General features: G+C 40.9%; 1 protein-coding gene across 1 annotated transcript in view; it reads left to right on the top strand.

Annotated features, from left to right (window-relative positions):
- The window catches only part of ACP3 (acid phosphatase 3), a 46,298-nt gene extending 28,834 nt beyond the window's left edge, over window positions 1-17,464 (top strand). The window contains exons 9-11 of the mRNA XM_042903030.1: window positions 1,389-1,492; window positions 6,188-6,357; window positions 16,558-17,464. Coding sequence (XP_042758964.1) covers window positions 1,389-1,492; window positions 6,188-6,357; window positions 16,558-16,676 — 393 coding nt within the window. The 3' untranslated portion in view covers window positions 16,677-17,464. The remainder of the gene's footprint in view (window positions 1-1,388; window positions 1,493-6,187; window positions 6,358-16,557) is intronic.
- Window positions 17,465-18,148: the final 684 nt, after the last annotated feature.

Raw genomic sequence — 18,148 nt, 5'->3', positions numbered from 1 at the left:
AGCCTCCAAGACCAAAAGGAGGGTGGAGCCATTAACGGAGGTGCTCCTGGGGCAGGGGAATGATTAGACAATTGGGTTTGAAGCACCAGGGAGCATCCAAATAAAAATCTCCAGGTGGCAAAGGGAATAGGGGAGAGAAGGGGGCAAATGACTGCAGCCTGAAGTTAGAGCTACACTGGGTACAGGAAGAAAAAGAGAGGTCTCAGAGAAGACCTCCATCTTGGAGCAGGAGTCAGGCAAATGGGCACTGCTGGCGGGGTGGAGGGTGGGATTTGAGGGGTGCATTGAGCACAGAAATGGCCGTCCATGGACTGAGTCTGCAAAGATCAGCGAACCAGGACACGCAACATGGTGACTCGGCTTCCCACCCACTTCTCCGTGATAGAGGATTTCTCAGATGTGGTTTGGCTGAAGAAAGCCATGTTTCCATTCTGCAAGAAGATGGATGAGGTGACTGTAGATACAAGGAAGTTTGTTTATGATCAGGGGTTCTAAATGGGGTGAGACAAAGAGCTTATGGATGAAACAGAGTGTAGTGCTTCCTGGAGAAGGGCTTCCTGAAACCAGTCCATTCTGCCAATTTTTTTAGTTTCCCATCTGCTTTCCAGTTCTAACTTGTGTGATTTCTGGCAAGTCATAATTCTGTAATTCTATTTCTTTCTCTAGTAAATTAGTTCTAACCCCTTTTTAATATATGTACACTGCCATATAATTTAGGCAACCAAATGTTATGCCCATTTGTCGATAGAGAAGCTGAGGACTTTCAAAGATTGTGTAGTTAATTAGTGGCAAAACTAAGACTGAAAAACCAGTCCCCTATGCCTTCCAGCCACACTGGGATAAACCTTTAACAATTACTTTTAAGCTGTGCTCTCCATTTCCTTACATTTTTGTCTTCCCTGATATTTATAACCTTACATATTCTTCCCCAACTTTAAAATCACAGATTATTCTAATCTGTAGAAGAAATACAATCTAGCACTAATGTGTTCCAAAATATTTTAAAATGTAATGCAAATCAGTAAAACCAGCTAAAACAGAGATGTTCCGCTAGAAAAGGCAAGGGACAAAAGCAGAAAACTTGACTCAAATTTACTTCTTCCATTTCAGGGTTATATGACATTAAGCAAGTTACTTAATATCTCTGGGTCTGTTTGCTCATCTTTGTAATGGAAATAATATGTATTTAAGTCTCACTGCCTAGCACACAACAGATGCTCAACCAAAATTAGTTCTTCCCCTCTCTACCCCTTGAGTCATTGGGGTTACGGCAAATTTAATTGGATCGGAAACCATCATGGTTTTCTACAAGTGCTTAAAACTACCTATGGGACGTACATCTGAACCAGAGGTAAAGATCAAAAATGATTTGTTTCAAATCCCCACAGCATGATACTACCGTGGCTGGCTTGCAGATGGCACTAGATGTTTACAATGGAATCCTTCCTCCCTATGCTTCCTGCCACATAATGGAATTGTATCTTGAGAAGGGGTAGGTATCTAAAAGGTGCTTTTCACAATCAACACCACTTGATCTCAGGTTTTATTATTATTAGCTTAAATATTTTTTAATATTTAATTTTCAGTTAGGTACATAAATTTAAAATCAAATACTAAAGGAGCACCTGGGTGGCTCAGTTGGTTGAGCATCCGAATCTTGATTTTGGCTCAGATCATGACCTCATAAATGGTCATGAGATCAAGCCCTGCATCGGCGTAGAGCCTGCATAAGATTCTCCCTCTCCCTCTATCCCTCCCCTGCTCATGGACTCTCTCTCATAAAATTAAAGTAAAGTAAAGTAAAATGTAAAATAATTCACTAAGTTAAAAATATCGCTTTATTCCACTTTCAGATTTCATGAAACAATTTTATCCAAACTCTTTGTATGCATCTTAACTTGTGTCTTTACCACTAGAGTCCATTTTGAGTCCCCTAAAAACTGTTTTCCAGATATATTAACAAATAAGGGTAATTTTAGCTGCTGTACAAATGAACCTCAGATTCCCAGAGGTTTACCCCAATGGACATTTCTTTCTCACATATCTAATACTCTAGTAGAGATGTCCCCAGCTAATAGGAGTTGATTCACCCATGGCGTGATTAGGGGACCCAGGCTTCCATCTTTTATTTTTTAATTTTTTTAATGTTTATTTATTTTTGAGAGACAGAGCACAAGTGGGAGAGGGGCAGAGAGAAAGAGAGGGAGACACAGAATCCGAAGCAGGCTCCAGGCTCTGAGCTGTCAGCACAGAGTTCGGCACAGGGCTTGAACTCACAAACCGAATCATGACCTGAGCTGAAGTCAGACGCTTAACCGACTGAGCCACCCAGGCACCCCCAGGCTTCCATCTTTTGGACCAATAGTTTTCAAGAGTGCTGTGCTCACCTGCAGGCAACTTACAGAAAGAAATGAGAGGGTAGAGAAGACAACCTGTTTATCAACCACCTTAACCCAGAAGGGGCACATATCACTTCTGCTTGCATTCTACTGGCTAAAATGATAGGCATACCTCATTTTATTGTACTTCACTTTATTGCACTTCATAGTTATTGCATAGTTTACAAATTGAACGTTTGTGGAAAACTTGTGTTAAGCAATTTTTTTGACAGCTGCTATTTTTTTTGGCAGCAATTGCTCATTTTGTGTCTCTGTATCACATTTTGGTAATTCTCGCCATATTTCGAAGTTTTCACTATTATTATATTTGTTTGGTGATCTGTGATCAGTGATCTTTTATGTTACTATTGTAATTGTATTGGGGCACCATGAGCCACATTCATATAAGACTGTGAACTTAGTAGATAAATGTGTGTGTTCTGACTGTTCCACCAACCGGCCATTTTCTCTCTCTCTCGCTCTCTCTCTTTCTCTCACTCTCACTCTTACTCTCACTCTCTCTGTCTTTCCCTCTCCTTGGGCTTCTCTACTCCCTGAGACACAACAATATTGAAATCAGGCCAGTTAATAACCCTACAACAGCCTCTAAGTGTTCAAGTGAAGAGAAGAGTTGCATGTGTCAAACTTTAAGTCAAAAACTAGAAATGATTAAGCTTAGTGAGGGAGGAATGTTGAAAGCTGAGATAGGCCGAAAGCTAGACCTTTAGTGCCACACAGGTAGCCAAGTTGTGAATGCAAAGGAAAAATTCTTGAAGGAAATTAAAAGTGCTGCTCCAGGGAGTACATAAATGATAAGGAAACAAAACAGTCTATTGCTTATATGGAGAAAGTCTTAATGGTCTCCATAAAAGATCAAACCAGCCACAACATTCCTTTAAGCCAAAGTCTAATCCAGAGCAAGCCCAGACTCTCTTCAATTCTGTGAGGGCTGAGAGAGGGAGGAAGCTGCAGAGGAAAAGCTGGAAGCCAGCAGAGATTGATTGGTTCATGAGGTCTAGGAAAAGAAGCCGTCTCCATAACATAAAAATGCAAGATGAAGCAGCAAATGCCAATGGAGAGGCTGCAGCAAGTGACCCAGAAGATCTAGCTGAGATCATTAATGAAGGTGGCTGCAGTAAACAACACGTTTTCAATGTAGATGAACCAACCTTCTATTGGAAGAAGAGGCCATCTAGGACTTTCACAGCTAGAGAGAAGTCAATGCGTGACTTCAAAGCTTCAAAGGACAGGCTGCCTCCCTCGTTAGGGTCTAATGCAGCTGGTGACTTTAAGTTGAAGCCAGTGCTCATTTACCACTTGGGAAATCCTAAGACCCTTAAGAAGTATGCTAAATCTAATGTACCTGTGTTCTGTAAATGGAACAACAAAACTGGATGACTGCACATCTGTTTATAACATGGTTTACTGAAATAGTATTTTACAAAAGCCTACTTTTGAGACCTGCTCAGAAGAATATCCTTTTAAAATATTACTGTTTATTGACAATGCACCTGGTCACCCAAGAGCTCTAATGGAGATGTACAATGAGATTAATGTTTTCATGCCTGAGAACACAACATTCATTCTGCAGCCCATGGATCAAGGAGCAGTTTTGACTTTCAAATCTTATGATTTGACAAACACCTTTTGGAAGGCTCTAGCTGCCATAGATACACTAGTGATTCCTCTCTGATGGATTGGGGTCAAGCAAATTGAAAGGATTCACTGTTCTAGATGCCATTAAGAACATTCATGATTCACGGGAAGAAGTCAAAATATCAACATTAACAGAAGTTTGGAAGAAGTTGATTCCAAAACCCTCATGGATGATTGGGGTTTAAGACTTCAGTGCAGATGTGGTAGAAACAGCAAGAGAACTAGAATTAGAAGTGGAGCCTGAAGATGGGACTGAATTGCTGCAATCTCATGACAAAATTTGAATGGATGAGCAAAGAAAGTGGTTTCTTGAGATGAACCTACTTCTGCTACAGATGCTGAGAAGACTGTTGAGGTGACAACAAAGGATTTAGAATATCACATGAACTTAGTTAATAAAGCAGTGGCAGGGTTAGAGAGGATTGACTCCACTTTTGAAGGAAGTTCTTCTGTGGGTAAAATACTGTCAAACAGCATCACATGCTGCAGAGAAATTGTTCAGGAAAGGAAGAGTCAACTAACTGATGTGGCAAATTTCACTGTCGTCTTATTTTAAGAAATTGCCAGTCACCCTCACCTTCAGCAACCACCACCCTGCAGTCAGCAGTCACCAATACAGAGGCATGACCCTCCACCAGCAAAAAGATTACAATTGACTGAAAACTCTGATGATGGTTAGCATTTTTTAGCAATAAAGTATTTTTAATTAGGTTACACACATTTTTTAGACATATGCTGTTACACAGTTAGTAGACTACTATATAGAATATACATGACTTTTTTTTTTTTATGTTTTTATTTATTTTTGAGACAATGCAAGAGACAGAGTGCAAGCGGCTGAGGGGCAGACAGAGGGAGACACAGAATCTGAAGCGGGCTCCAGGCTCCGAGCTGTCAGCCCAGAGCCCGACGTGGGGCTTGAACTCACGAACTGTGAGATCATGACCTGAGCCGAAGTCAGACGCTTAACCGACTGAGCCACTCAGGCTCCCCATAATATACATGACTTTTACATGCACTAGGAAATCAAATAATTCCTTTCAATCACTTTATTGTGATATTTGCTTTCTTTCAGTAGTCTGAAACTAAACCCACAACATCTCCAAGGAATACCTGTAGTCACTTGGTCCCACCGAGGTACAAGGGAGTCTGGGAAATGTAGTCCATTTTCAGCCATAACTCTATTCAGTAGAAAGAGAATCACAAATTTTGATTGACTGTTAGTTATGTTTGCCATATCATCTTGAGATAAAAGATGCTGTCACTGGAAAATTATCCCGGGGTATAAGCACTCATTCACATAATATTGGGAAGTTTTTAAAAACATTTCTCTAAGTGAATATTTGCGGTTAATACTGTTTATGTGGCTTTCAAAGTGATGTTTTAAAGGCTTGTTTATAACAACAACCCAACAGTGGCAGTTGTGAGGTTACTACGGCAAGAATGATCACTAAATCCTACTTGAATTTCTCTCCTGCGTGTTTGGCAAAAGACTTCCATAAGCCCCTCGTACTAGTTTTACAAGGTTGGCAAAGGCCAGTGGTTTTTCCTGAAACAACACCTTGTTTTTTCAAGTAAAGTATCGAGTATGAGGGAGTATAAATTACCTAGGTATGCACCCACACCCTCTTTCTGAGATGTAATTTTGATAAAATCTTGATGTATATTTAAGCACATATGTTTCCAAGTTATTGCCTGGCCAAGGAGAAGAGAGACACCTTCATTCAGGGGAAAGGCTACAAGAAATACTGAGAGAGGAAAATAAAATGAAGCAAATGGGGATCATGAAGGGGAGAGAATAGAAAGAAAACCCAACACCCCACCTGATCCCCACTTTTTACTCAAAGGCTCATCAAATCACCCCCAACTCCCCCAACCACCACCTGGTAGCTCCCTCTCTGATTAAGCTTCCTGGTCCCTACCTCCTTTGCCCCTGGTTAACTAACAAACCAGTCCTCCCATTTCTACCCTCTGGATCTGGCCCACTGGCCCCAACTCCGTATTCCCACACCTAAGTTAGCTCATATCTACTCATTCCTGTATATTCTTCCCCTAGTCCTACAGCTGACACGTTACAGGCCAGATGGGAAAATATTCAATGGCAGTTCAACAACACAGAACTAACAGCTCTCTCTTCTACCTTCTTTCACCAGGGAGTATTTCATAGAGATGTACTATCGGAATGAGACGCAGCACGAACCATATCCCCTCACACTGCCAGGCTGCACTCCCAGCTGTCCTCTGACCAAGTTTGCTGAGCTGGTTGCCCCTGTGATCCCCCAAGACTGGTCCACGGAGTGTATGACCACAAGCAACGACCAAGGTACTTACTGAGGATGTTATGGATTAGTGTACATGCAGAGCTCTGTAGAGAAGGCAGAATACCCTTTCTCCAGACAGGTGGTGCTTTGAGAATATCACTCAGCCGTCACTCCCAGCTTTGAGGGAATTAGGTTTGAGGTGATAATTGTGTGTTTCGGGGACCCCCCCCAACTTCAGGCAACTCCAACCTCTCCACGAGGCCCTGCCCCTACTTGCCTAAACCTTGACTTGGTTTTTTCAGTGTTTACGGAAAAAAAGCATCATGTCAAAACATAATCAGAGGCAAAACTTAAATCAAAGTTCTTGGGGTTGCCATGAACTGGCCACATAGAGCCTTTTGGTTTTTTTTTTTTTAAAGACTCCCAGATTTCATTTGAGCAGGATTAATGAGGTTGCTCTTGAAGTGTCTGAAGTGGAACAGATTTCAAACAAAATCCACAATCTAGGGTGAGACCAAGGAAGGGAAGAAGTTCATCCTAGGCAAATGGGCAGAGGACCAGCTTTGGAACTGTTAGTTCCAGCCTTCTCACAAGGAGAGGCAGATAAATGGATACAGTGGAACAATCCGGAGAAATCACCTCCACCGGGACACTGGTACTATCTTTATATATTTGTGTTAAAACTAATTGGGTAGAAAAGCTGAAAAATAAACACCTCTTTGTATCCTTTAGCCCTGGAAAATCCATGTTACTTTTGAAGAAACCAAAAGCAAATTTGCCAGAAAACTTTGCTGTATATAATATATATGGCAGCTCTTGGAGAGCAGACATCCTGGCAAATAAGTAATTTGGTGAGAGCACAATATTTAGGCACAACCCATCAGAGATGAGTACCCTGCATGAGTGGTTTCTCTTGGAAGATGGTAAGACATGTTGAATGTGGAGTTGATTTGGGAGAGGAAGTATGATACATATCAAACTGGAACAAAATTAGAAATGTAAGAGCGTTCCTGAATGCCTTCAAGATCAAAACTTACCAGAATGTTGAAAAGTATGGCTGTGATAGCTGTTCTGAGGACGAAAGGAACGTGTAAGGTTTTGATCCCGATTATCTTCAGAAAACCTAAGCAAACTCCTGGCCCTGCTGAAACTACTCACTATGCAAGAAGAAATCATATTCAAATGGCACTCTTTAGAGTCTTGTAGATTTGCCATGTGGCAGATGTAACATGCCTAGAGAACACTGTGCTACGTTACCATTGTAGAAAAAGATGAAATGTTTTCTAGAGATGGTTTCCGCTGGGTGCCAGAGTCCAGAGGAAAAACCATTCCCTCTCCCAGTGAGTCATTGAACGACTGACTTGAGACACTGATTCATATATTTATTTGCATTATTTTTTCCCAAGGCAATATTTGTCCCCAGGGCTGCTCTCTGATTACTCTTCCTCCCCCATGCATGTAACTTTCCTCCACAATAAGACAAATGTAAACTAGTGAATAAAGTCATTAGTAGGGAGTTCAAAAACATTACTTTTAAAATGATTTTTGAAAAGTGTGTGTGTGTTTAATTAGAATAAAATACGTGACGGGCAGATTTTAGGGGCTACATTTTTATTTGGGGATTTTATTTTTAATGTAACAGGAGGGAAAATATTAATGTAAAGTAAAAATGATTTTGACTGGCTTAGGTGAATATTTTTCATTGAAAATGAGTTTAGTTTGGTCTTTACTACTTCAGAAAAAGGTTAAGCTGATGGATGGCTCTGCTTTATCTATTAAGATGGAACTTGCAAGAAAACACCCTTGGGAAATTTACAACCCAGTGGGGAAGCAAAAAGATACATATTACACAGAATAACAAGGGTTATATCTTACCACCACAAGGGTTGCTATGGAACAAGAGTTAACTGGATTCAGAGGGAGGGAGGCAGTAGGCAGTAAGGAATGTCAGCAAGGGCTACCTGTAAGAGGTAACAATTGCACCATGTGAAGTCAGTTTGGATGGAGGTTTCTAATGGTACAGCACAAGGTACTAGAAAGCCATTTATCAAATCTCTTAGTGGCTTGAAGCTGGGTTACTTCAAGCACTTACTCAGCAGAAGGTTCTGGGTCCAATGAGATTCCCACAGGTTTCCTTCAAGGGTCCAATTCTAATTAGATCAAATATCAACGGCACAAGAGCAAGGGTTTTTATCTGTTGTGTTCTCAATCTGTCTCAGAAATACCTGTGCCTGACATGAATTAGTGCTCACTAAATATTTGCCCAATGGATGTATAGATCACTTACCTTTCCTCCCTGAACATATCGTCTCTATCTTGATCAGCAGCAATACCTGCTAACCTGGGGGGTATTTTTGAGCCCATCCTTTCCTTTATCCTCCATAGCCAATATGTCACCTCCTCTTCGCAAATCTCGCTGTAGAGTATTTATAAAATTCTTTTCCTCAAGACACCAGTATCAATTCAGTATTCAAATGGAGTGAAACCAATTAGCAAAATATGTTAATAAAACAAAAACTGAAGCATCGGTGTGCTGGAGCCAACACATACCAACCTCGAGAGTGGAATGTGCACAGCCCTTCCCAACTCTGAGTTCAATCACTTGACTTTGGCAGCATGAAATTGGTCATGGTGTCATGGCTGGAGCGTCTTCATCACAGAAATCAGCATATGCCACAAACCAGGGTTTTGTCTTTTGTGGTTTTGATCCAGTTTACTAACACACCAGTGGATTGAGCTCATAGAAAACTTAAGAGTTTATAACATGAGGTGGTCTCCAACAAAGCAAATTCAATATCTGAAGTTCTTTAAGGAAAAGGGATTTGATTTGTTCTATATGGTCTCAAAGAGTGCTGCTTGGGGTATCAGGTAAAAATTTCAGGAAGACAGACTGTTTTCAGTGTTAGGAAATTCCTGGGACAGGAAATCCTATTTGCCTTGCCAGAGACACCATGAAGCACGCCAGAGCATGGAAGCGTATACGCATTGAATGATTCCTTAGTAGGGCACAAAATTTAGCAAATAGGGTGCCCAAATCAATTTGAATAATAGCTTTAACTGCTGAATTTTTATAATTTACTCAGAAAAAAATGGCTACAGAACATTTAGGGTGTCCTGAGAAAGCCAATACAGGAAGCAGGACAAACCATTAAATACAGGACACATCGTGTATGTGCAGAATGCCTGGCTACTCTGCCACCCATGAAATCCTACCCATACCTGTAAGCAGTGTTATTCACTAGCGTTAGTAGACCCAATTAATATCACTGTCATATCAATTAAAGTAAGCAGACTCTTTGCTGGGGAATTCATGATAAGTCTAAGTTCCATACTATGTTACTTGAAAATAAAATCCCTTTTTAGAAAATACTTTCTTAATTCCAAAATTTTACTAACGCAGTCAGACTTTCATTGCTAGCACTCTCCCACCCCTCTCCCTCAATCTCCAGCACCACATACTTAGTGGGAAGGAGAATTAATGGTGGGAAGTTCAAGTTTCTCCTTATAAAAATCTTTGTAAATCTTCAGCAAATATACACATGCCCAAGATTCAACCATGAGCTTCCTAATGGCAAGATCATTACCCTTTCCCTCCTTAAATCTTCAGACAATGCCTAGAACCTGGTACCTTCAGTCAGTATTTGCTAATTGAATAAATGTTCAGCCCTTCACACTTAGCCTGGCTTCTTCATGGCTGGACCCAGGTATCAGGAGCTTAGAACTCACTTGTTCAATAAATAGGGGAGAGAAGCTATGAATGAGCCTCAAATGGGAGTGTACTATAAAGACCCAGTCACCAACTACATACATATATGTATATACCAATATGTCTGTATTATTTGGCCTGTTTTCAGCGTTGTCAGCTTGGCATTCTTTTGTTCTCCTATTGCTTTTTGGAGCCACTGTTCATTGATACCCCTTCCAGCACCCCTCCTCCCTCAGAGATGAAGCCAGTTATAGCACCTGTTTCTCATTCTTGTTGCTACTATCATCAGTTTCCCAGGACATGTGTCATCATTCATTAATGGCATTGGGAACTTGCTCTGGTATATATGCCAGCTCACTCCTCACTCCCCCTCCTGTCCTCAGCCTAGGCAATTCTGACATAATAGTGGCCCATCCTATACCCTGCCCACCACAACAATATCCAACCCTTGGTTAAACCAACCACGCAGTGTTGGCATTCTGATCTGCTAAGTTGGAACAGAAGCCTATTGTTACCATTTCAAATTATGAATATTGAAATTTCTACTTCAATCCCAGCTGGTTCTTTCAACGCTGTTTGGCCAAAGTATTCACCCTTCCTGGACCCTTTTCCTGAGTTCTACAGGAAGGCCTTGTTATTTTCCCCAAACTTTCAAGTTCATCTTGGCTTGTTTAATTCTAGTGAGATGTCCTTAGAAGAGCAAGATAGTCCACTGAAAACTCTTTTAGATTCTCCTGTCACTACCACCAAATATATTAGTAGCCTTAACTTGACTCTACTGCTACTCCTCAAGAAAACATGTTACTCCCTGAGTATCCTTTCCTCATGTGTATGATCCCACCCCTCGTTTCCTGGGACCTCAGTGAAGCTTAGCTTCTTTTTCTTCCTCTGTGTTGGCTTCCTTCTACTAGGAAATGCCTACATCTCTCATCAAAGGACATCTCAAGTGCCTGCTCCATCTCACTCTCTTCAATCCCAATTTTCTTGAACTAATCGTTTGTATTCTGTATTTCCTCCTCGCTCACTCCTGAACTATTCCGTAAAATGATGTTCTTCCATCTCTTTGTGGAAACTTCCCTTTTGAAAGTCATGGCACCTAGCTCAGTGACCTGTTTGTTTTCCTGTCAATAGGACATATCCCCACTTTACAGAGAAGAAAATAGCCTCAGAAAACAACATGCCACAAGTGTTAGGGTCAGGGTTCAAGCTTCACAGTCTCTAACACCATATTTCTACTATATCATCTTCCCTTTCCATCCCACACTGTCTTGTTGACTATTCCCCTGGGACAAATGCCCAAAACTTGAATTAGTGGGTCAAAGTATATGAATATTTAATGGGGTGCCTGGGTGGCTCAGTTGGTTAAGCATCCGACTTCAGCTCAGGTCATGATCTCACACTCCATGAGTTCGAGCCCTGCATGGGGCTCTGTGCTGACAGCTCAGAGCCTGGAGCCTGCTTCAGATTCTGTGTCTCCCCCTCTCTCTGCCCCTCCCCTGCTCAACCTCTGTCTCTCTCTGTCTCAAAAATAAGTAAAAACATTTAAAAAAAAACTTTTTAATGAATATTTAATAACAGGTATTTTTTGAGTACCTCTCATGTACCCAATATGTGCCTATGTAGCAGGTGTTAAGTTTGTTGAGAAAGTAGCAGCAATACAAGAAAATTGTCCCCATGTGACCTGGACCCCTTGGCAGGGAGGACAGGGGGATAAAAAATTAAATAAGCCCTAACAGTTAAGTATGGTAATGCTATAATAAAGGACATAGGGGAAAGGAAACTAGCTTAAGTCTAAGGGGTCAGAGAAGGCTTCTCAAAGGGGGTGCTGTTTAAACCAAAGCCTGGGAGCACCTGGGTGGCTTAGTTGAGCGTCCAACACTTGATTTTGGCTCAGGTCATGATTTTATGGTTTGGGGGTTTGAGCCCTGCATCAGGCTCTGCACTGTCAGTGTGGAGCCTGCTAGAGATTCTCTCTCTCCCTCTCTGTCTGTCCCTCCCCTACTCACTCTCTCTCTCAAAATAAATAAACATTTTTTTTAATTAAAAAAAATAAACCAAAGCCTGAAGGAAAGAAGGAATTAACAGGGTGAGTAGAGGTGAGGAGAGAGGAGAGTATTACAGACAAAAGAAAATGTGTAGAAGCCCAGAGGCTAAAGACAACATGGGGCATTTTAGGAACAGGAAGGAGTATGTCCGGTCATAGTGCAAACACTGGGAAGGCGGACATTAAGTGTCTCAGGTCAAGTTGAATAGCTCTAGTCATTAAGAGGTTTTCGGCAGAGGACAGATGATGGGATTGGCTTCTTGTTTTAGAAAGACCTCTGTCCTCAGTGGGGAGAGAGGATCAGAGAGCAGTGGGACTGAGAGCAGGGAGCACAGCTGGGAGACTGTTGCAGTAATCCAAGGATGAGGACGCGGACAGACTTATTCAAACAGGAAAGAGGAAGAGTATACAGGACTTCAGGAGTAATGGCGAGAGGAAGAGGCTTTTTGATACACATTGCCAAAATAGATCTCAGAAGGGCAGTGCTGATTCACACTGCCTTCAGTGGCTTTCATGTGTTCCTGTGCAGTAGGAGAGCTTGTCCGTCATTACCGGTCCTACCTCTTCGCAGTAAGATGCAACTGATCGCTTTCTTTCTCAGACCCTAGAACATTACTCTATCAAACTCACAAAATGCTTCTCAGTACAAGGGAGCATAAATTTTTAAAAATTGAGGAGATATGGGGCACCTGGGTGGCTCAGTCCGCTAAGCATCCAAATTCGGCTCAGGTCATGATCTCACAGCTCATGAGTTTGAGCCCCACATCGGGCTCTGTGCTGTCGGCATGGAGCCCTCTTGGGTTCCTGTCTCCCTCTCTCTCTGCCCCTCCCCAGCTTGTGCTTTCTCTCTGTCTCAAAAATAACTAAAAACATTAAAAAAAATTTTTTTTTAATTTAGGAGAGGGAGAAAGAGTCTCTCCTGAGTCTTTTCTACGCTCTTAGACTCATATCTTCCTCCAACCCCCTAAATGATAACATCCTACTGGCTTGTCCTTGGTTCCGTCATTCTACCCTCGCCATGAGCCAGCATTACCCAGGCCTGCATCTTCTTACATCTACAATCCTTATTTCCACATCTGCATATAGAATTCTAGATCTGTTTTTTTCAGCTGCCTACTGATCATTTCTACAAGGATATTAACCCATCTCAATCCTACATTTGAAATAAAATGTATTATCTCCTCCACTCCAAACTGATCCTTTTTAATGGGCTTCCAATCTCCGTTCATAGCCTAATCATCTTCTTCACCCAAGCTAGAACCCATGGGTGGCCGTGACTCCACTTCTCCTTTACCAGTACATTGTAATCCATCACAGAACCTGTCAATTCTACTGCAAGAGTATCCTAGAATTCCTTCATCTGCAATGTCAACCACACTTCCAGTGCTGAACCCTAAGTATCTTGTCAAAGGCATTTTAACAGCCATCAGGCCTAGAGTGTCTCCACCACCCTATCTTTCTCTGTAGTTGTTTTCTTTTTTTAAATACAAATTGGGCCATGTCACTTCCATGTGTCATAATTGCTGATGATTTCCATGTACCCACGACAAACCAGACCTTCTAAAACCTAGGCCTCAACCTACCTGTCTAGTCTTAACTCACCAGAAACTATACTCCAGCCACGTGCAACTGCTCATTATTTCCCAAACACACTCTTGTGCAACTCATTCTGTCTCATGGAAAAGTCTTATTTACCTCAAAGGCCTGCTCATATCTTATCATTTTCTCAGAAGACTTTCCAACCTCTTTCTCTTCTAAATAGAAAGCTTTGTATTAATTGCAACTTTTTCTCTACTCCAATGGCATGTCTTTTATACTTCTATTTTACTATTTATCACATGATCTCATAATTGTCTATCTGGTTCTCCCACTAGATATTGATGATCTCAAAATCAGGGATCAGGGAACCCCAGAACCCAACACACCGCTGACCTGGCATATAGTGTGTGCCCACTGCATGTCTAGGAAAGACTGAAGGAAGGGGAAATATTGGGGAAGTATGGTCCATGGGACTATTATGACAATGTAGCCAATAAAAATAATTGAAAATACATTTCCAAATACAGATAGTCATCCATGAACATTAACTTTGAAGAATCATTAGTCTCTGCCTTCTTCCCCCATTTTATTTAGCTCTTTCCTTCCTTCCTTCCTCAATTCTCTTCAGTTTCCTCCACCTTTATATAAACTCCATTCGCAGGGGTAATGGCACCCATCCACCACGATCTAACTTTATTAATATTAATCTTCTCGTGATGCTAAGAGGCATCCTGACATTGTGAGAAAAGCACTGAACTAAAAATTGAGAACCTGTGAGTTCTAAATCATTCATTCTTTCCACAAATATTTATTGAGCATCTCCTATGTGCCAGGTATTGTTCTAACTGCCAGGGATACATTCATGAACAAAAAGACAAAGTTTTCTGCCTTCATGAAGCTTACATTCTATTAGAGGGAGAGAGGGTTGGATAATGAGTAACAAATATAATAAATAAGTACTTTGGTAGGTGAGGATCCCAAGTGCCAAGATGGGGGTGGGAATGGGGAAAGGGCATATTGGTTGCACCTTTAAGTAGAAAGTCCTCATTAAGAAGATGAGATTTGAGCAAAGAAAGCAATAGAGTTACCTGATGCAGAGATTCATGAGAAGAGCATCTAGGCAATAGTAGTAACTATAGCAAAGGTTGTAAATGGGTGTGTGCCTGGCACGTCTGAGGAACAACAAGGCCTGTGTGGCCAAAAGAGAGTAAGCGAAGGGAAGGTGGTAGGAGACGAAATCTATGTTAATCAGGCCTGATGGTATAGAGCCTTATAAACTGTTATCGTTAGGACTTTGGTTTTCATTCTGAGTGAGATAAGCATTCATTGCAGACTTTGTTTTAGGTAGAAGAGTGTCATGATTTGAATTGAAGTCATTTGGCTGCTGTGTTGAAAATAGATCATAGGGAAGAAAGTATAGAAGCTAGGGAACAAGTCAGGAGGATGTTGTAATAATCCTGGGTGGTGGAGAGAAGGGGAGAAATCATTGGTTTCTAGATATAGTTTTTGGAAGAACAACAGGACTTACTGACAGATTGATTATAGGATGTGAGAGAAATAGAGGAAATCAGAGGAAATTTCAAGAGTATGGGGCTGAGACAGAAGAAGGAATTTTCCATCAACTGATATGAGGAAGGCTGCAGGAAGAACAGAGTTCGGGGCAGGGGAAGGCATGAAGGGATTGGGAATTCAGTTTTGGACTTGCTGAGATTGAAATGACTATTCAATGTCCAAGGGAATATGTCAAGTACACAGTTGGATATATGAGTCTTGAGTGTGCAGAAGATTTAAATTTGGAAGTCATTAGTGAACTGAGTCATTAGTGAATCATGAGACTGATAAACCTATATATTCCAACCCAAATACAATTATCTGCTTACCCTTAGCCAAATTATCTAATCTCTCTACTTCTTTTTTTTTCATGTCTACAATGATAAGGTTAGGTTAAATAAGTGATTTTCAACTGTGTTCCATGGAGCATGAGGGCTTCTGTAGACGGAGCTGCCAGATCAGAGAGATGTTTGCTCTCCCACTGCCTAAACCAACCACCAATCCTTTAGTTTTACAATGAAGATCAGACATCCATTTAGAAATGGTACAAATTGATATTTATGATGGATACACTACAGTGTACCAGGGTGTGCGCGTGCGTGTGTGTGTGTGTGTGTGTGTGTGTGTGTGTGTGGAGGGTAACTTCCTATATGCAATAATGAATAGCATCTCATAAAAAATGACCCCGTATATCTCCCCATGACTGGTCAGCTATCAAAAGGCTATGTGTAAATAAAGGTGCAGATTAGCAATGGTACACAGTTATCTTAAAAATGCTTGTGATTGTTAACATGTGCTCAAGGTTTCTTCTCTAAAATGTATTTATTGAAAAACAAATTCAGAAACTAAAAGATGATATTCCATTTCTTTTAGACCCAATTAATGATAGTATTTCTGTTGACACTGAGACCATGAACAATTGATCATTTTAACTGTATAAAAATGCATGAAGTTAATGCTGGAAAGGACCTTAGAAATATTTCAGTCAAAAAAAATAGAAGAAGAAAAGAAGAAGAAGAAGAAGAAGAAGAAGAAGAAGAAGAAGAAGAAGAAAGGAAAGGAAAGGAAAGGAAAGGAAAGGAAAGGAAAGGAAAGGAAAGGAAAGGAAAGGAAAGGAAAGGAAAGGAAAGGAAAGGAAAAAGAAATACTTAAGTCAATCACCCTCCCTTTATGGTGGAGGAGCTGAGACTCAGAGGTCAAAGGTCATGCCAGAACTAACCTAGGTCATTTCCTGACTCCTAGTCTAGTGTCTTTTCAGCACACTCTACTGGTTTCAAGCTTGCTTCAGAAACACCACTGAATTTTTACAATTAAGGCAGAAATCAACACTGATGTGTGATCTTCCTATTTTCCTCATTTTATAATCTTCATATTTTCCTAATCCATTAATTTTACATTATGGGTCTTCCAATTTTTCCACAGTTCTAAGGGTCGTCCTTGCTGTTGCCTTTTGCCTGGTGTCTGGTGTCCTCGTGGTGTTGCTGCTTACCCTCATCCGCCATGGGCCCTGCTGGCACAGAGACCCCTATCGGAATATCTGAACAGATGGCTGAATAAGGGCGGACACCCACACCAACCTCCTGGGATGCAGCACCTCTCAGTGATGCCTCATGGAAAGGACTGGCTTTCACCATGTGGACATCACCCTGCCCACACCCTTCCCTTTGAGCCTGGCTAGAGCAGGGTCTGAACTCATAGTGACCCAGGGACTGATGAATGAAACCCAAGTTACTTGGTTAGGTCTCCTGATGGTTAGGTCTCCTCATCATAGTGCAAGCTTCTCATGCAGCTAGAAAGAAGTTCTTCTGCAAAGGATAGTTGTATTCTCTGGCATGGATGTCCAGAAAGAAAGAAAGAAGTTAAACTCCAACCAGCCTTTTGCCTTCAAAGAGCAAATGGTTACAACGTGTGACAACATAGATTAAAGAAGACTGGATAATGACAATAATTACACTAGAAATAGTATCATGTAGGATGATTCTTAAGAAATAAGACCCAACCAGAAGGTGTAAATAAATCTTTTTTTTAGCTGTTAAGTAGGTTGAATACAAACATGTATACACTCCTGAAAAGAAATTCCTACCCAGTGTTTGATAGCTAACAGATTTCTGTATGTGTATATATACTAACACATACAAACACATAGCTGTATTGAAACTGCCTTAGAGAGAGGTATTTAATTCTCAGAAACTGTAATATCAACTATTGTAATTGTTTCTCAGGTCATTTTCCCCACAATTTCTATAATGGGGAATAACTAGGAAGTCCATGCAGTCATGTTTCTTTTTTCTACCTCTACCATGAGACTATATTTTTATTTTATTTTTTTTAATATATGAAGTTTATTGTCAAATTGTTTCCATACAACACCCAGTGCTCATCCCAAAAGGTGCCCTCCTCAATACCCATCACCCACCCTCCTCTCCCTCCCACCCCCCATCAACCCTCAGTTTGTTCTCAGTTTTTAAGAGTCTCTTATGCTTTGGCTCTCTTCCATTCTAACCTCTTTTTTTTTTCCTTCCCCTCCCCATGGGTTTCTGTTAAGTTTCTCAGGATCCACATAAGAGTGAAACCATATGGTATCTGTCTTTCTCTGTATGGTTTATTTCACTTAGCATCACACTCTCCAGTTCCATCCGTGTTGCTACAAAGGGCCATATTTCATTCTTTCTCATTGCCACGTAGTACTCCATTGTGTATATAAACCATAATTTGAGACTATATTTTTATAGTTCCAATTTCTTCATTTCATTTTAAAAGTAAGAGACTTACTTTCATGAGAACTTTTCATGGCCACTATGAGATAATAGTATATTTAATCACCACAAATAGATCTACATTTCCCAAGTGGTGAAGTAGAAAGAAAAATGGGATGAAGGTTGATGACCCTATGCCACAGCTCTGCACTGGCTTTAAGCCAACAACTTGGAACAAGTTCTTTTAAGTCTTTTAAACCTTGGTTTAATTATCTAAAAAAGAAGAGTGGACTAGATAAACATGGAAGTCACATCTA

Source organism: Panthera leo, chromosome C2 (genome assembly GCF_018350215.1).
Source record: "Panthera leo isolate Ple1 chromosome C2, P.leo_Ple1_pat1.1, whole genome shotgun sequence".
Taxonomy (NCBI): domain Eukaryota; kingdom Metazoa; phylum Chordata; class Mammalia; order Carnivora; family Felidae; genus Panthera; species Panthera leo.
Note: the sequence above shows the minus strand (reverse complement) of the source record. Positions and strands in the feature narration are given on the sequence as shown.